A 13,829-nucleotide genomic window follows, 5' to 3' on the forward strand; every position below is an offset into this window, starting at 1 on the left:
TCCCAGGCTCCACCACCAGGCCTGGGTGGGCTGAGAGAGAAGGCTTGGGCAGAGATCCTGAGAGGGGAAGAATGGGGGGGGGGTGAGAGGAAGTCTGGGTCAAGTCCATGTTCTGACTCTCAGTTCCTATGTGACAGTTCTTATTCAACTGGGACTGAGATTCAGTAATCTTCTCTATAAAGGGGACATTATTGCTCTCTGTAAAGGAGCGGGTATGAATAAAAGATGCCGCTATCTTTCTATTCACAGCTAGCTAGCAATCTAAGGAGACTGTCACACTGCAGGGACCTCACCTAGTCTATGATCTCATGCCTCTGATGACGGACAGGCAGGGAGATCATGATCTTCTTCTCATCAGGGGCTACACAGTCAGGCTCAGGGATGAATCAGGGTCCAAGAGAGAGAAGGCTTATCTCCCGGCTCTGTTCCTCACTTTTAGGTGACCCTGGACAAGTTCCCTGGACAATCATGTAGTCATTGGTAAAGGGAGGGTTTGCCCCCTCTCAGCTCTGGGTCTTTGTGCGGCTTCTCACTCCTAACTCAGGGCACATCATCAGCTTTTACAGGATTCCAGATCACAACAGAAATATTTCATGTGTCACAAGGTCCCTGACTCAGGACCGGCCTCAGAACAGATCAGGCCGTGTAGGCCCCCTGCCCTGGGCTCTGTGGGGCCCCTGTCTTGGCAGTGGGCAGAGGGGTCACACTCAGCATTATTCTGGGGTCCCCACACCCCTCACCTGTCACCACCAACTCCAGGGGCTCACTGGATTCTGATTCTTCACCAGAGACTGTCCTGTCCTTGTAAATACATCTGTAGCTCCCAGTGTCCTCAGGTCTGACAGAAGGGAGGGAGAAGTCAGTCCAGGGCTGTGCTGAGTTCTGGTTCTGCAAGGGCTGCCTTGTCCCAATCTTCCACAGAATATATGTCACCGAGAAGCCAGCCTGGGCCTTGAGCACCAGAGAGAGATGTTGGTCCCTGGGGCCACCACAAGGCCTGGCTGGGCCCACAGAGTGGGTCTGGGTAGTTGTCCTGAGGAGAAAGGGATGCCTGAGGTCAATGTCAGATGTCATTTCTAGACCCCCTCTGCTAACCCCCTGAAAGGGGCAGCAGAAATCTTGTTTCTCATCTGATTCTCTCCCTTAGATCCTGTCTGAATGGAGAACGCCCCCATTATCATGGGGCCTAAAGTGAGATGGCCCAGAGGTTTCTTCCAGCCCTATTCCCACCATCCCTTCAGAATACCCATGATCTTATGCTGTCCCCGAGCTTTGGGGCCTCTATGTGGGGACATGGAATGGGGACTTAGGGATTCCCATGACTAGTCACCAAGTATAGTCAGCTCCATGGCTGGGCTAAGATGGGATGCTCTGTGTGGGGGTGTTTTCAGGTAGTAAATACAGCTATAGCTCCCACTGTCCTCGGCCCCCACAGATGGAAGTGAAAATTCAGTCCCGGGCCCTGCAGGGATCTGTAGCAGTAAGGGCTCCAGGCTCTTTGCATTCAGCAGGGCAAAAGTGTAGTCCTGAGTGGGGGACTGTGCAAACATTTGGCACCAGATGGTCACTGCTTTCCCTGGCAATATCAAGGATCCAGGGGAGGCTCCAATGTTGGGTTTGGGAAGCATTCCTGAGAAAGGAGGGAGGAAGAATGTTAGAGACCTGATCTCTCCCATCCCATTCAATCATTCCATGAAAACATCCAAACAGAGAAAAAGGGTGGACTAAGCATGCCTGATCAGGCCCATTTGCACAGTCCTATAGGCCTGCGGGGCTCCTTGGTCACTTTCAGAAAGATGTTCTAGGCCCCAAAAGGCTGTAAATCTACAGAACAATGAAGGACAAGGAATAAGGCAGGGAGCAGGTCATTGTTTCATATATGGCCCCTTCTTATTCCCTTCCAGGGGCCCAACTCTAACCCCAAGCCAGCAGGACCAAGGATAGACTCTAATGCAACATGGCTGCCACATTCAGACCTTTCTCTTGCATTTTAAGGTTTGAAAATCTCTTTCTTCTCTTCCAAATAATTCCATCACTGAGTGATAGACAGATCTTGAGATTCCCCGGCCTCAATTTCCCCACACTGCGGCAGGTCCTTGTCCTATCACCCACTGTGCTTTCTGCAGTGAAACCAGAGCAGGAGCTGCTAGAGGAGAATGGGGGCTCCCTCTGAGCTCTCTTTTTCCTGCCCTCCATCATCTATCAGTAACTTCCTGTTCAGTGAAGGAGCCCCAAAGATTTAGGGAAGGGGTCCTTGCTACCTGAAGACAGTCGCAGTCCCGGGGATCACAGGGTTTGAGCTCTAGCATCCCCATTAGACCAACCCAGACCATTAGAACATGAGCATCGTGTCATGCGTGTCATGAAGGGAGGAACTGAGTTCCAGAAGGCCAGGACTTTCCCATAGTCACCCCACCAGCATCTAGGGGGACAGGTGTGTGAAATTATTTCACAGCCACCAAATCTGAGGCTCCTCCTCCCTTTACCAGGCTATCTTCTATCACAGGCCAAATGGACAGTAGCTTGGGGTGCTGAGAAGAGCCAGTGCTAGAGTGGACGCAAGGGAGAAGTAAAGACGGCATGCTGGGAAGGACCAGGACAGAAGGGCTTTACAGGCTAGGGCATTGAGGTGGGACATGATGGGTGTTGGGAAAGCATCTGCTGGGGCTGATGATCAGTTCATGTCAGTCTCTCCAGGCCTCTCTGAAATCACCCTACTGATCGTTTGTTATAGAACAATAATTAGAATACAATTTCTTGGGATAACCACCTTGAATAATATAGTAGGAACAAGGCCTTCCTGAAATACACAATTATGACTCTGTTACAATAAGTAGAATGTTACCACCAAGTGTTACAATTGATGATTGTTACAATAGGCAGACTTACTGCGAATCACTGTTCAATGTTCATGTCAAGCTGCAAGGAAGAGCAGGATGTGTATCTGTAATCTTGAAACATTCACTAAGTAACCTGAAGACTCTAGTGTTCTTGCAATATGAGCTTAGAGAAAATACAGACCCTGGCTCTCAGATCAATACATGGAATGCTTAGATGGTACCTGGTTGGCACCTGTACTTTTGTTTCCACACTCATCCTAGTTGGGGGAGCGGGCATCCACACTGGGCACTCAACTAGCCAGAGACCTGAATGCCATTGCAGAGGAGAGGGACCTCGTGGTGAGCTCCAGGATTAAGGTAAGAGGGAAAAATCAGTGAGTGAATATTTTTGAGAAATATGGCCAGGAGTTTTTCTACTTGCTATATTTTCTATTTGAAATATTTTGAAAATCTCTCTTCTGCCTCCAGAAAGAGTTCTTTTAAGTACTAGAGTGCTTAAAGTACATCTGTCTGCTGGTACTATGGAGGAAGAAGACAGGGAGCAAGCTATAGAATGTTTTAATGTTAAAAAGAAAGAACAATTCACAGAACCTACAGATCCCTATTTATAGGCTTCTCCTCAATACAGATCTGAAGGGAAACTAAATTCTTACAGAATTGAATCAAACACACTAGTTCCGGAGGCAGTTAAGAGAGCCAAAAAAAGGGGAGAAGACATCCTTTTAGAAATTCAGTTAGCTTTGCTAGTTATTGAAACCCCCGATCCTAGCAATCCAGGACACAATAGGAGAGAATAGCAAACGATAGACTTCTAGTTACTGAAAGTGTTACATCAGGCTGCTTCCAGTTATGGTTTTAATAATCCAAATTTTATTCACTGATGGGGAGATAGCCCAAATTTGATTGAGACAACTTGCCCTTGAAAATGCTAATGCAGATTGTAAAAATATATTATCTTGTGGCAAACTAAAATGTCTTTAGTAGAAATGCTCCAAGGGTGTCATGTAATGTTTTCTAAAATGTAGTGTTCTCTGGGAGCAGATTTCTTGGGGGTTTCTGGGAGCAGTCTTCGTTTCAGTTCAGTTTCAATAATCACCTCAAATTCAGCCAGGAGGTAAAGTCCAAATCCTTTATTGTCTCTTCAAAGTTTTTTCTCTGTTCCTGGGCCCAGTTAGCTTTAGTAGAGGCCTGTCTGACTCCTTGGTTCCAAGAGCTCTCTCCAAATGTCTCAAGTAGCACAAAAGGTGGAAGTTGGAATGAATCTTGACTCCTCCTTCCAGAGAATGGGCTTGTGGGTCTCTGACTTGTGACTCTCCCTGAACTCCAAGAGCAGGCTTTTCCTTTAATGAGCTAGTCAGCTCCTCCCTATATATGCTCTCTTAAAGGTGTGAATACTGTGGAATTATAGTAAGTACTAAGTACAAGTAAATTAGAGAATCATCATCTCATCAATTCCACTGAGTACCTTGTTTCAAGTTCTAGCCCATAACATCCCCATGTAGGATCAGATCAATCACACTGAACTGTGCCAAATTAAATAATTATTGTCTCTATCAATATCAGTGATTTAGCACCTTGTAAAAATCGTAACAGTGTCAGAAAGTTGGAACTTCTTTCAAGCCCCAGGAACGACTGCTGCTCTAAATCAGGATAAATCACAATCTCAGAATTTTTCAAAATCTCACAGATGCTCTAATTGTGGACAATGGGGTCATATGAAGACAAATTGTACTATACAAAAGGTTGCATCACATTGCAATTCAGCAGATAAACCTTTGACTTTATGTCCAAAATGGTGGAAGGGCCGAAAGTTGGCTTCTGAATGTCCCTCTCAGAGTAATAGGCAAGGTAATGAGAAACCGGAAACTCTCCTCAGGACCAGCTCCAACCCCAGATGATGGGAGCTGTACTTGCCCTTATTCCTCCTCAAACTGTGTCTGCAACCAGTACATTAAATCCTATTTATTGACAATTTGGGATGGAATACATTTGACCCTGGGAAGTCCTGGTTATGTTCTTTGGTGTCACACTGAATTACTGGCAATATGAGAACATGTTCTCTCCCCACTGGAGTCTCAGGTCTTCTTCCTTTGGGGATAGGAGGGCTCATGTTGGGATGGAATTCACAGTCATTGCAAGGGCTTATGGCTATTCCTCAAGTAGTAGATGCTGATTTTTTTTTTTAAATTTTTTTTATTATATATATATATATATTTTATAATATTATCCCTTGTATTCATTTTTCCAAATTACCCCCCCTCCCTTATTCCCTCCCCCCGACGACGGGCAATACCATACATTTTACATGTGTTACAATATAGTCTAAGTACAATACATGTGTGTGAATATCATTTTCTTGTTGCACAATAAACATTAGAATCCGAAGGTACATGCAACCTGGGCAGACAGATATTAGTGCTAACAATTTACATTCCCCTCCCAGTGTTTCTTCGCTGGGTGTATCTACCTCTGTCCATCATTGATCAACTGGAAGTGAGTTGGATCTTCTTTATGTTGAAGATTTCCACTTCCATCAGAATACATCCTCATACAGTATCGTTGTTGAAGTATACAGTGATCTTCTGGTTCTGCTCATTTCACTCAGCATCAGTTGATTTAAGTCTCTCCAACCCTCTCTGTATTCCTCCTGCTGGTCATTTCTTACTGAGCAATAATATTCCATAACCTTCATATACCACAATTTACCCAACCATTCTCCAACTGATGGACATCCATTCATCTTCCAGTTTCTAGCTACAACAAAAAGAGCTGCCACAAACATTTTGGCACATATATGTCTCTTTCCGCTCTTTAGTATTTCTTTGGGATATAATCCCAGTAGTAGCGCTGCTGGGCCAAAGGGTATGCACAGTTTGATAACTTTTTGGGCATAATTCCAGATTGCTCTCCAGAATGGCTGGATTCTTTCACAACTCCACCAGCAATGTATTAGTGTCCCAATTTCCCCACATCCCCTCCAACATTTGTCATTATTTGTTCCTGTCATCTTAGCCAATCTGACAGGTGTGTAGTGGTATCTCAGAGTGGTCTTAATTTGCATTTCTCTGATCAGTAGTGATTTGGAACACTCTTTCATGTGAGTGGATATAGTTTCAATTTCTTCCTCTGAGAATTGTCTGTTCATATCCTTTGACCATTTATCAATTGGAGAATGGTTTGGTTTCTTATAAATTATGGTCAGTTCTCTATATATTTTGGAAATGAGACCTTTGTCAGAACCTTTGTTTTTAAAAATATTTTCCCAATTTGTTACTTCCCTTCTAATCTTGTTTGCATTAGTATTATTTGTACAGAAACTTTTTAGTTTGATGTAATCAAAATCTTCTATTTTGTGATCAATAATGATCTCTAGTTCTCCTCTGGTCATAAATTCCTTCCTCCTCCACAAGTCTGAGAGGTAGATTATCCTCTGTTCCTCTAATCTATTTATTATCTCCCTCTTTATGCCTAAATCATGGACCCATTTTGATCTTATCTTGGTATATGGTGTTAAGTGTGGATCCATATCTAATTTCTGCCATACTAATTTCCAGTTTTCCCAACAGTTTTTTCCGAATAATGAATTTTTATCCCTAATGTTGGAATCTTTGGGTTTGTCAAAGATTAGATTGCTATAGATGTACCCTTTTTTGTCCTTTGTATCTAATCTGTTCCACTGATCTACCGGTCTATTTCTTAGCCAATACCAAATGGTTTTGGTGACTGCTGCTATATAATATAGCTTTAGATCAGGTACACTTAGACCACCTTCCTCTGAGTTTTTTTTCATTAGTTCCCTTGCAATTCTTGACCTTTTATTCTTCCATATGAATTTTGTTGTTATTTTTTCTAGGTCATTGAAATAGTTTCTTGGGAGTCTGATTGGTATAGCACTAAATAAATAGATTAGTTTGGGGAGTATTGTCATCTTTATTATATTCGCTCGGCCTATCCAAGAGCACTGAATGTCTTTCCAATTATTTAAATCTGATTTTATTTTTGTGGCAAGTGTTTTGTAATTTTTCTCATATAATTCCTGACTTTTCTTTGGTAGATGGATTCCCAAATATTTTATACTATCAACATTTGTTTGGAATGGAATTTCTCTTTGTATCTCTTGCTGTTGCATTTTGTTAGTGATATATAAAAATGCCGAGGATTTATGTGGATTTATTTTGTATCCTGCCACTTTGCTGAAATGTTGAATTATTTCTAGTAGCTTTTTAGCAGAGTCTTTGGGGTTCTCTAAGTATACCATCATGTCATCTGCAAAAAGTGATAGTTTAATTTCCTCATTTCCTACTCTAATTCCTTGAATCTCTTTCTCGGCTCTTATTGCCGAGGCTAGCGTTTCTAGTACTATATTGAATAGTAATGGTGATAGTGGGCAACCTTGTTTCACTCCTGATCTTACTGGGAAAGGTTGCAGTTTATTTCTATTGCATATTATGCTTACTGACGGTCTTAAATATATACTCCTGATTATTCTAAGGAATAATCCATTTATTCCTATACTCTCAAGAGTTTTTAGTAGGAATGGATGTTGGATTTTGTCAAATGCTTTTTCTGCATCTATTGAGATGATCATATGGTTCTTATTAATTTGATTATTAATATGGTCAATTATATTAATAGTTTTCCTAATATTAAACCAGCCCTGCATTCCTGGAATAAATCCTACTTGATCATAGTGTATTATCTTGGAGATGATTTTCTGAAGTCTTTTTGCTAATATCTTATTTAAGATTTTAGCATCAATATTCATTAAGGAGATTGGTCTATAATTTTCTTTCTCAGTTTTCGATCTACCAGGTTTAGGTATCAGTACCATGTCTGTGTCATAAAAGGAATTTGGTAGGACTCCTTCATCCCCTATTTTTTCAAATAATTTATATAACATTGGGGCTAATTGTTCTTTAAATGTTTGGTAGAATTCACATGTGAATCCATCTGGCCCTGGGGATTTTTTCCTGGGGAGTTGATTAATAGCTTGTTCTATTTCTTTTTCTGAAATGGGACTATTTAAGCAATTTATCTCCTCCTCTGTTAATCTAGGGAGCCTATATTTTTGGAGGAAGTCATCCATTTCACTTAAGTTATCAAATTTATTGGCATAAAGTTGGGCAAAGTAACTCCTTATTATTTCTCTAATTTCCTCTTCATTGGTGGAAAGATCCCCCTTTTCATTTGTAAGACTATCAATTTGATTTTCCTCTTTCTTTTTTTTGATCAAATTTACCAAAGGTTTATCTATTTTATTGGCTTTTTCATAAAACCAACTCTTGGTTTTATTTATTAATTCAATAGTTTTTTTACTTTCAATTTTATTGATTTCTCCTTTTAATTTTTGTATTTCGAGTTTAATTTTTGGTTGGGGGTTTATAATTTGGTCTTTTTCTAGCCTTTTAAGTTGTAAGCCCAATTCGTTAATCTTCTCTTTCTCAATTTTCTTCAAATAAGCCTCTAAAGATATAAAATTTCCCCTTATTACCGCTTTAGCTGCATCCCAAAGATTTTGATATGATGTCTCATCATTATCATTATCTTGGGTGAAATTGTTAATTGTTTCTATAATTTGCTCTTTCACCCAGTCATTCTTTAAGATGAGATTATTCAGTTTCCAATTACTTTTTGGTCTATTTACCCCTAACTTTTTACTGAATGTAGCTTTTATTGCATTGTGATCTGAGAAGAAGGCATTTATTATTTCTGCCTTCCTACATTTAATTTTGAGATCTTTATGTCCTAGTATATGGTCAATTTTTGTATAGGATCCATGAACTGCTGAGAAGAAAGTATATTCCTTCCTATTGCCATTCAGTTTTCTCCAAAGGTCTATCATACCTAGTTTTTCTAATGTTCTATTTACTTTTTTAATTTCTTTCTTGTTTGTTTTGTGGTTTGATTTGTCTAAATCTGAGAGTGCAAGGTTGAGATCTCCCACTATTATAGTTTTACTGTCTATTTCTTCTTGCAGTTCTCTTAACTTTTCCTTTAGAAAGTTAGATGCTATACCACTTGGTGCATATATGTTTAGTATTGATATGGCTTCATTATTTATGCTACCTTTCAGCAGGATATAGTTTCCTTCCTTAATCTTTTTTAACGAGATCTACTTCTGCTTTTGCTTGATCTGAGATAAGGATAGCTACCCCTGCTTTTTTGGCTTTACCTGAAGCATAATAGGCTCTGTTCCAACCTTTTACCTTTACTCTGTATGTATCTCCCTGCTTTAAGTGTGTTTCCTGTAGGCAACATATTGTAGGGTTCTGCTTTTTGATCCAATCTACTATCCGTCTCCGTTTGATGGGATCGTTCATCCCATTTACATTTACAGTTAAAATTACTAATTCTGTATTTCCTGCCATCGTATTATCCCCAGATTATGCTTTTTTCCCTTGACCCCCCTGATCCCCCTCCCCGATATTTAATTTACAGACCCCCCTTGTGACGCGCAACCCTCCCTCTTTTTTTTTTTTTTTTTTTTTTAGGATCCCTCCCCCCTCCCTCCAAGTCCCTTCACTTATTCCCCTTTTCCTTTTCCCTTTTCCTCTCCCCCCTTTTAATGAGGTGAGAGAAAATTCTCTGAAAAACAAATATGTTAATTATTTACTCTTTGAGCCTCTTCTGATGAGAGTAAGATTCACACAATGATTCTCCCCCTCACTAAGTTCCCTCAGATATGGTGTATTTTCTATGTCTCTTCCTGGGATGTAGTTTCCCTCTTTTTATCACTCCTTCCCCTTTTTCTGAACCGACCTCCTTCCCTTTACTACACCCCCCTTTTTTTCTTTTATATCAGTAAAATCAAATTATCCTTGAGTATTTTTTATATACCCACAACAGAGTTACAGTTCTCAAGGGTTCTGTGTACCTTTTTCTGTTTCTCTTCAGTCTTGTGGATGTAGATCAAATTTTTTGTTTAAGTCTGGTTTTTTTCTTAGAAACATATAGAATTCCTCTGTTTCATTGAATGACCATCTTCTTCCGTGGAAAAAGATGCTAAACTTAGCTGGGTAGTTCATTCTTGGTTGCAGTCCTTGATCTTTTGCCTTACGGAATATCAGGTTCCAGGCCCTTCTATCTTTTAATGTGGAGGCAGCCAGATCTTGGGTGACCCTTATTGTGGCACCTTGGTATTTAAATTGTTTTTTTCTAGCTGCTTGCAGGATTTTCTCCTTTGTGTGGTAATTCTGCAGCTTAGCCACAATATTCCGTGGTGTTCTTTTTTTAGGGTCTATTTCAGAAGGAGTTCGATGAATTCTTTCCACATCTACTTTCCCTTCTGTTTCTATTATCTCTGGACAGTTCTCTTTGATAATTTCCTGTAAAATAGAATCTAGGCTCTTTTTTTGGTCATAGTTTTCTGGAAGTCCAATAATCCGCAGATTATCTCTCCTAGATCTATTTTCCAGGTCTATAGATTTTCCCAGTAAGTATTTGACGTTGTTCTCCAGCTTCTCATTTTTTTTGTTTTGTTTGACTGATTCTTGGGTTCTCTGTGAATCATTCATTTCTATTTGTTCCATCCTGACTTTTAAGGAGTTATTTTCTTCTTTCACAGTTTTTAGTTCTTTTTGTAAATGCCCAATTTCGTTTTTAAATGAATTATTTTGTTCTATTGAATTTTTTTCCATTTCCCTAATTTTTTTTTTGAGAATTATTTTCTTTTTCCAATTCAGAAATTCTATTTTCTTGAGACTTTTTTATCTTTTCCAATTCAGAAATCCTACTTTCCTGTGTTTTTTTAACCTTTTCTAATTCACTAATTTTGTTTCCCTGCATCTCCTGTGAATTCTTTATTTTTTCCAACTCCAATTTCAGGACGTTGTTATTCTCTATCATAACTTCCCTTTCCTTGCCCCATTTTTCTTCGATCTCCCTCAATTTCTTAAGAGCTTCTTCTAGGAGAGAGTTATGTGATGGGGGGCAGGAATCGTTCCCCTTTAGGTTGTTATCTTCTGAATCTTTGCTGTTAACTTCCTCGGGGTTGGATACCCGCTCTTTCTCTGTATAGAAGGAATCTATAGTTTTTCTAGCTTTTTTGCTCGTACTTAAAAAATGTTTTGGGGTCTGTCCCTGGGGTAGGAAATTATTTACTTCTTTACCAGCTTCCTCCCAGACCGGATGGATGCAGCGGCCCCTGCGCCCGCGCTAAGAGAGAGCTCTGGGAGAGAGTTCCCCACCCCCTCCCTGGAAGCGCCTCAGAGGTGATTAGCACTGCTGTGCTTTGAGGGCGTAGAATAGTGAAGACAGCAAGAAGCTCAGCCTATGTGTCCGGGTGGGGAGTGGATGTCTGCAGCAGGTGACGTGAGAAGCCCCTGCGCTCAAACTGGAAGTGTCTGCCAGAAACCGCGGTCCCTAGTTCAAAGGTTCCGCTTCTCTGGGACTTCCTGGAGCTGAGTTCCACTCCCTCCAGCTAAGCTAGGCAGCGTGTGTTGCCTTGGGCCGTATCCACCCACTTGTCAGTCTCTTAACTATTCTCAGGAGGTAGCTGAGGCCACACCCCCTGGTGCCGAGTCTGCCGAGTCACCCCCAGGGTGGGGGGGGGGGGGAATCTAATCTGAGTTTTAAAATATTTTGGCTTTCTCTTCTGAACTGCTAAATAATTAGCAGAGAAGAGCTAACAGCCTGTGCCAGATTCCTTTACCTCAGTGGCTTCTCTGATCCCAGAGCCCCTCCCAGCGCAATGGGCGCAGTGTGCCCCTACCCCACCGTCTGTGCTGGTCTTTCTTATTCCTCCCCTGAGAACTGACCTTTCCTGTTGAAACTCCAGATTCTCTTCAGCTGGTAAGTCGTGCTTCCAGTCCTTGTGGTATCTATCAGTCCTGAGCTAATTTTGAGACTTAATTTATCTAATTGGTTGTGAGGGAGTGAGGACGTTCACTGAGTAGTGTGTTTCTTCTCCGCCATCTTGGCTCCGCCCCTAGATGCTGATTTTTTGAAGGGGAAATGTGTATTCCTTGCTTGCTGCTCCTCACTGGGACATTAAGTAAAAAGCAGGAAAGGATAGCACAGTTACTGATAGTATCATATAAAAGAGTCAGAAAAGAATATTTAAATGTTCTGGAAGTATAGAAAAAGAGGTGTTCTGGATGCAATCTATAGCTGATTCTAGGCCACTTTTATAGTTGGAAATAGAAGGAAAACTCTTTTAAGGGTTGGTGGACACAGGAGCTGATAAGTCGGTGATGTCACAGTACTTTTGGTCACAAGCTTGGCCAACATACGAGCCCACAAACCTTTACAAGGTATACGGGCTAAATGGTTATTGGGGAGAAAGGAGAATAACGAACGTCAGTTTAAATCTGAAGTTCTTCAGACACTCCCTGTTCATTTATGGGGGAGAGATTTTGTTTAAAGTGATGAATATGCATAAAATTTTTATAGGGGTCACTGACCAGAAAGAATACAAATGAAAACACGGGAGCCTACGATGAAATGGAAAGGAGAGCCCCCATTTGGGTTCATCTTTGGCCTCTAACTAATGAAAAACCAGAGGCCCTTTGGGAAATTTGTCAACAATTACAAACTGCTCACATAAAGCAATCCAGTAGCCCATGGAATCCACCCAGATTCACTAAAAAAAAAAGTAATCTGGAAAATGGAGAAAGTTAAACGATTTATTCATATTAATAATAGAATGGAGTCTATGGGCAGCTTTTAGCCAGGACTTCCCTCACCCAATGTTATCATTAGGAATGACACAGATGGATCATTGACATCAAGGACTATTTCACTCTGTTCATTTAAGATCGGAAGACTGTCCGTATTTTGCATTTTCAACGCCCTCCACCAATGAGAAGGAACCTTACTGAAGATTTCAACAGTAAGTTCTTTCACAGACTATAAAAACACACCTACTGTGTGTCAACAGAATGTGGTAGAAATTAGAGCTCCTGTCAGAACCAAATGGAAAGGAGTCCACATTGTGCATGACATGGATGACATCTTATGTGCCCATTAGGATCGGGATATTGTATAACAAACAGACAATGAGAAACAGCTTCCGTTCTGGGAATTGTCTGTGGATCCCAGGTCTGGAGCTGCCCAGCATGTCCAGGAAAGGTTGTCCTGCCCTGGCGCAGCGGGGGCCCTTGGGCTCTCTCCCACGGAGGGATGCTGGCTCTGCATGGGATGGTCAGGGATCCAGCCCTGCTGACACTGGGTGAGTCCCCCGGGGCAGAAGGGGAAGGAGAGCGGCAGGAGAAAGGGCTCAAGCTGGGGAAAGGTGCCTGGCCCAGTGCAGACAGGGGCGGGCCCCTCTGTGATGGGACAGATGCCATTCTCTCCATGGTCAGAACCTCCTAGAGCTCGCCAAGGCTGCAGGGGGCAGCTCTGCTCAGCACGACCTCTGCCCTGTCTGTAATCTGCCCCATCAGGACTGGGGAAAGGAGCAAGCCCAGGCCCAGTGCTGGGATGTTTTTGGTGTGAGGGTCTGAGGAAAAGCAGCCATTAAATTGTCAAAAGGAAAAGCTTCCCACAGATGCCCTTCTCTGGCATTTCACCCCAAGGCTGCCAGAAACATGTCACTGGACCCAAATCTACATCAAGCCATTCCTGCAGACATTCCCACACTGACAGCCCCCCCCACCCCCATGCCTTCCCCCAACAAGAGTTTGTGCTTGGAAATGGCATCACACACATGGGAAACGCCACAGGAGAAAGTCACCCACTGTCCCAATGCCATTCTTGGAAAACATTCCCAAAGGGCAGAATAACTGCTTCCCTGTGACCCCCCCATCTGCCCAGGACCCTCCTCTCCAGGGTTGGGATTCACAACAGTCTGTCAACAAATGAGCACATCCCCTAAAAGAGAAACATGGCCCTGGTCACCTGGGAAGGTGCAGAGCATTCATGGGACACAAACCAGCCAGGCCAGGCCAGAGACAGAGCACACGGGCCCTGCTGCCTCCCCCCTCCCCAGAGTCCTTAGGGGTAAACGGAGGTTCTGTCTGTACCCTATCCAGGCTGGAAGGCTTCTCTCAT

General features: G+C 42.1%; 1 protein-coding gene across 1 annotated transcript in view; it reads left to right on the forward strand.

Moving 5' to 3' along the window:
* The first annotated feature begins 1,179 nt into the window (after positions 1-1,179).
* Positions 1,180-13,829, forward strand: part of LOC141555089 (vomeronasal type-2 receptor 26-like) — a 35,000-nt gene continuing 22,350 nt past the window's right edge. Inside the window, exons 1-2 of the mRNA XM_074288060.1 lie at positions 1,180-1,191; positions 3,102-3,197. Of these exons, the coding sequence (XP_074144161.1) occupies positions 1,180-1,191; positions 3,102-3,197 (108 nt within the window). The remainder of the gene's footprint in view (positions 1,192-3,101; positions 3,198-13,829) is intronic.

This window comes from Sminthopsis crassicaudata, chromosome 1 (assembly GCF_048593235.1).
Source record: "Sminthopsis crassicaudata isolate SCR6 chromosome 1, ASM4859323v1, whole genome shotgun sequence".
In the NCBI taxonomy this organism is placed as follows: Eukaryota; Metazoa; Chordata; class Mammalia; order Dasyuromorphia; family Dasyuridae; genus Sminthopsis; species Sminthopsis crassicaudata.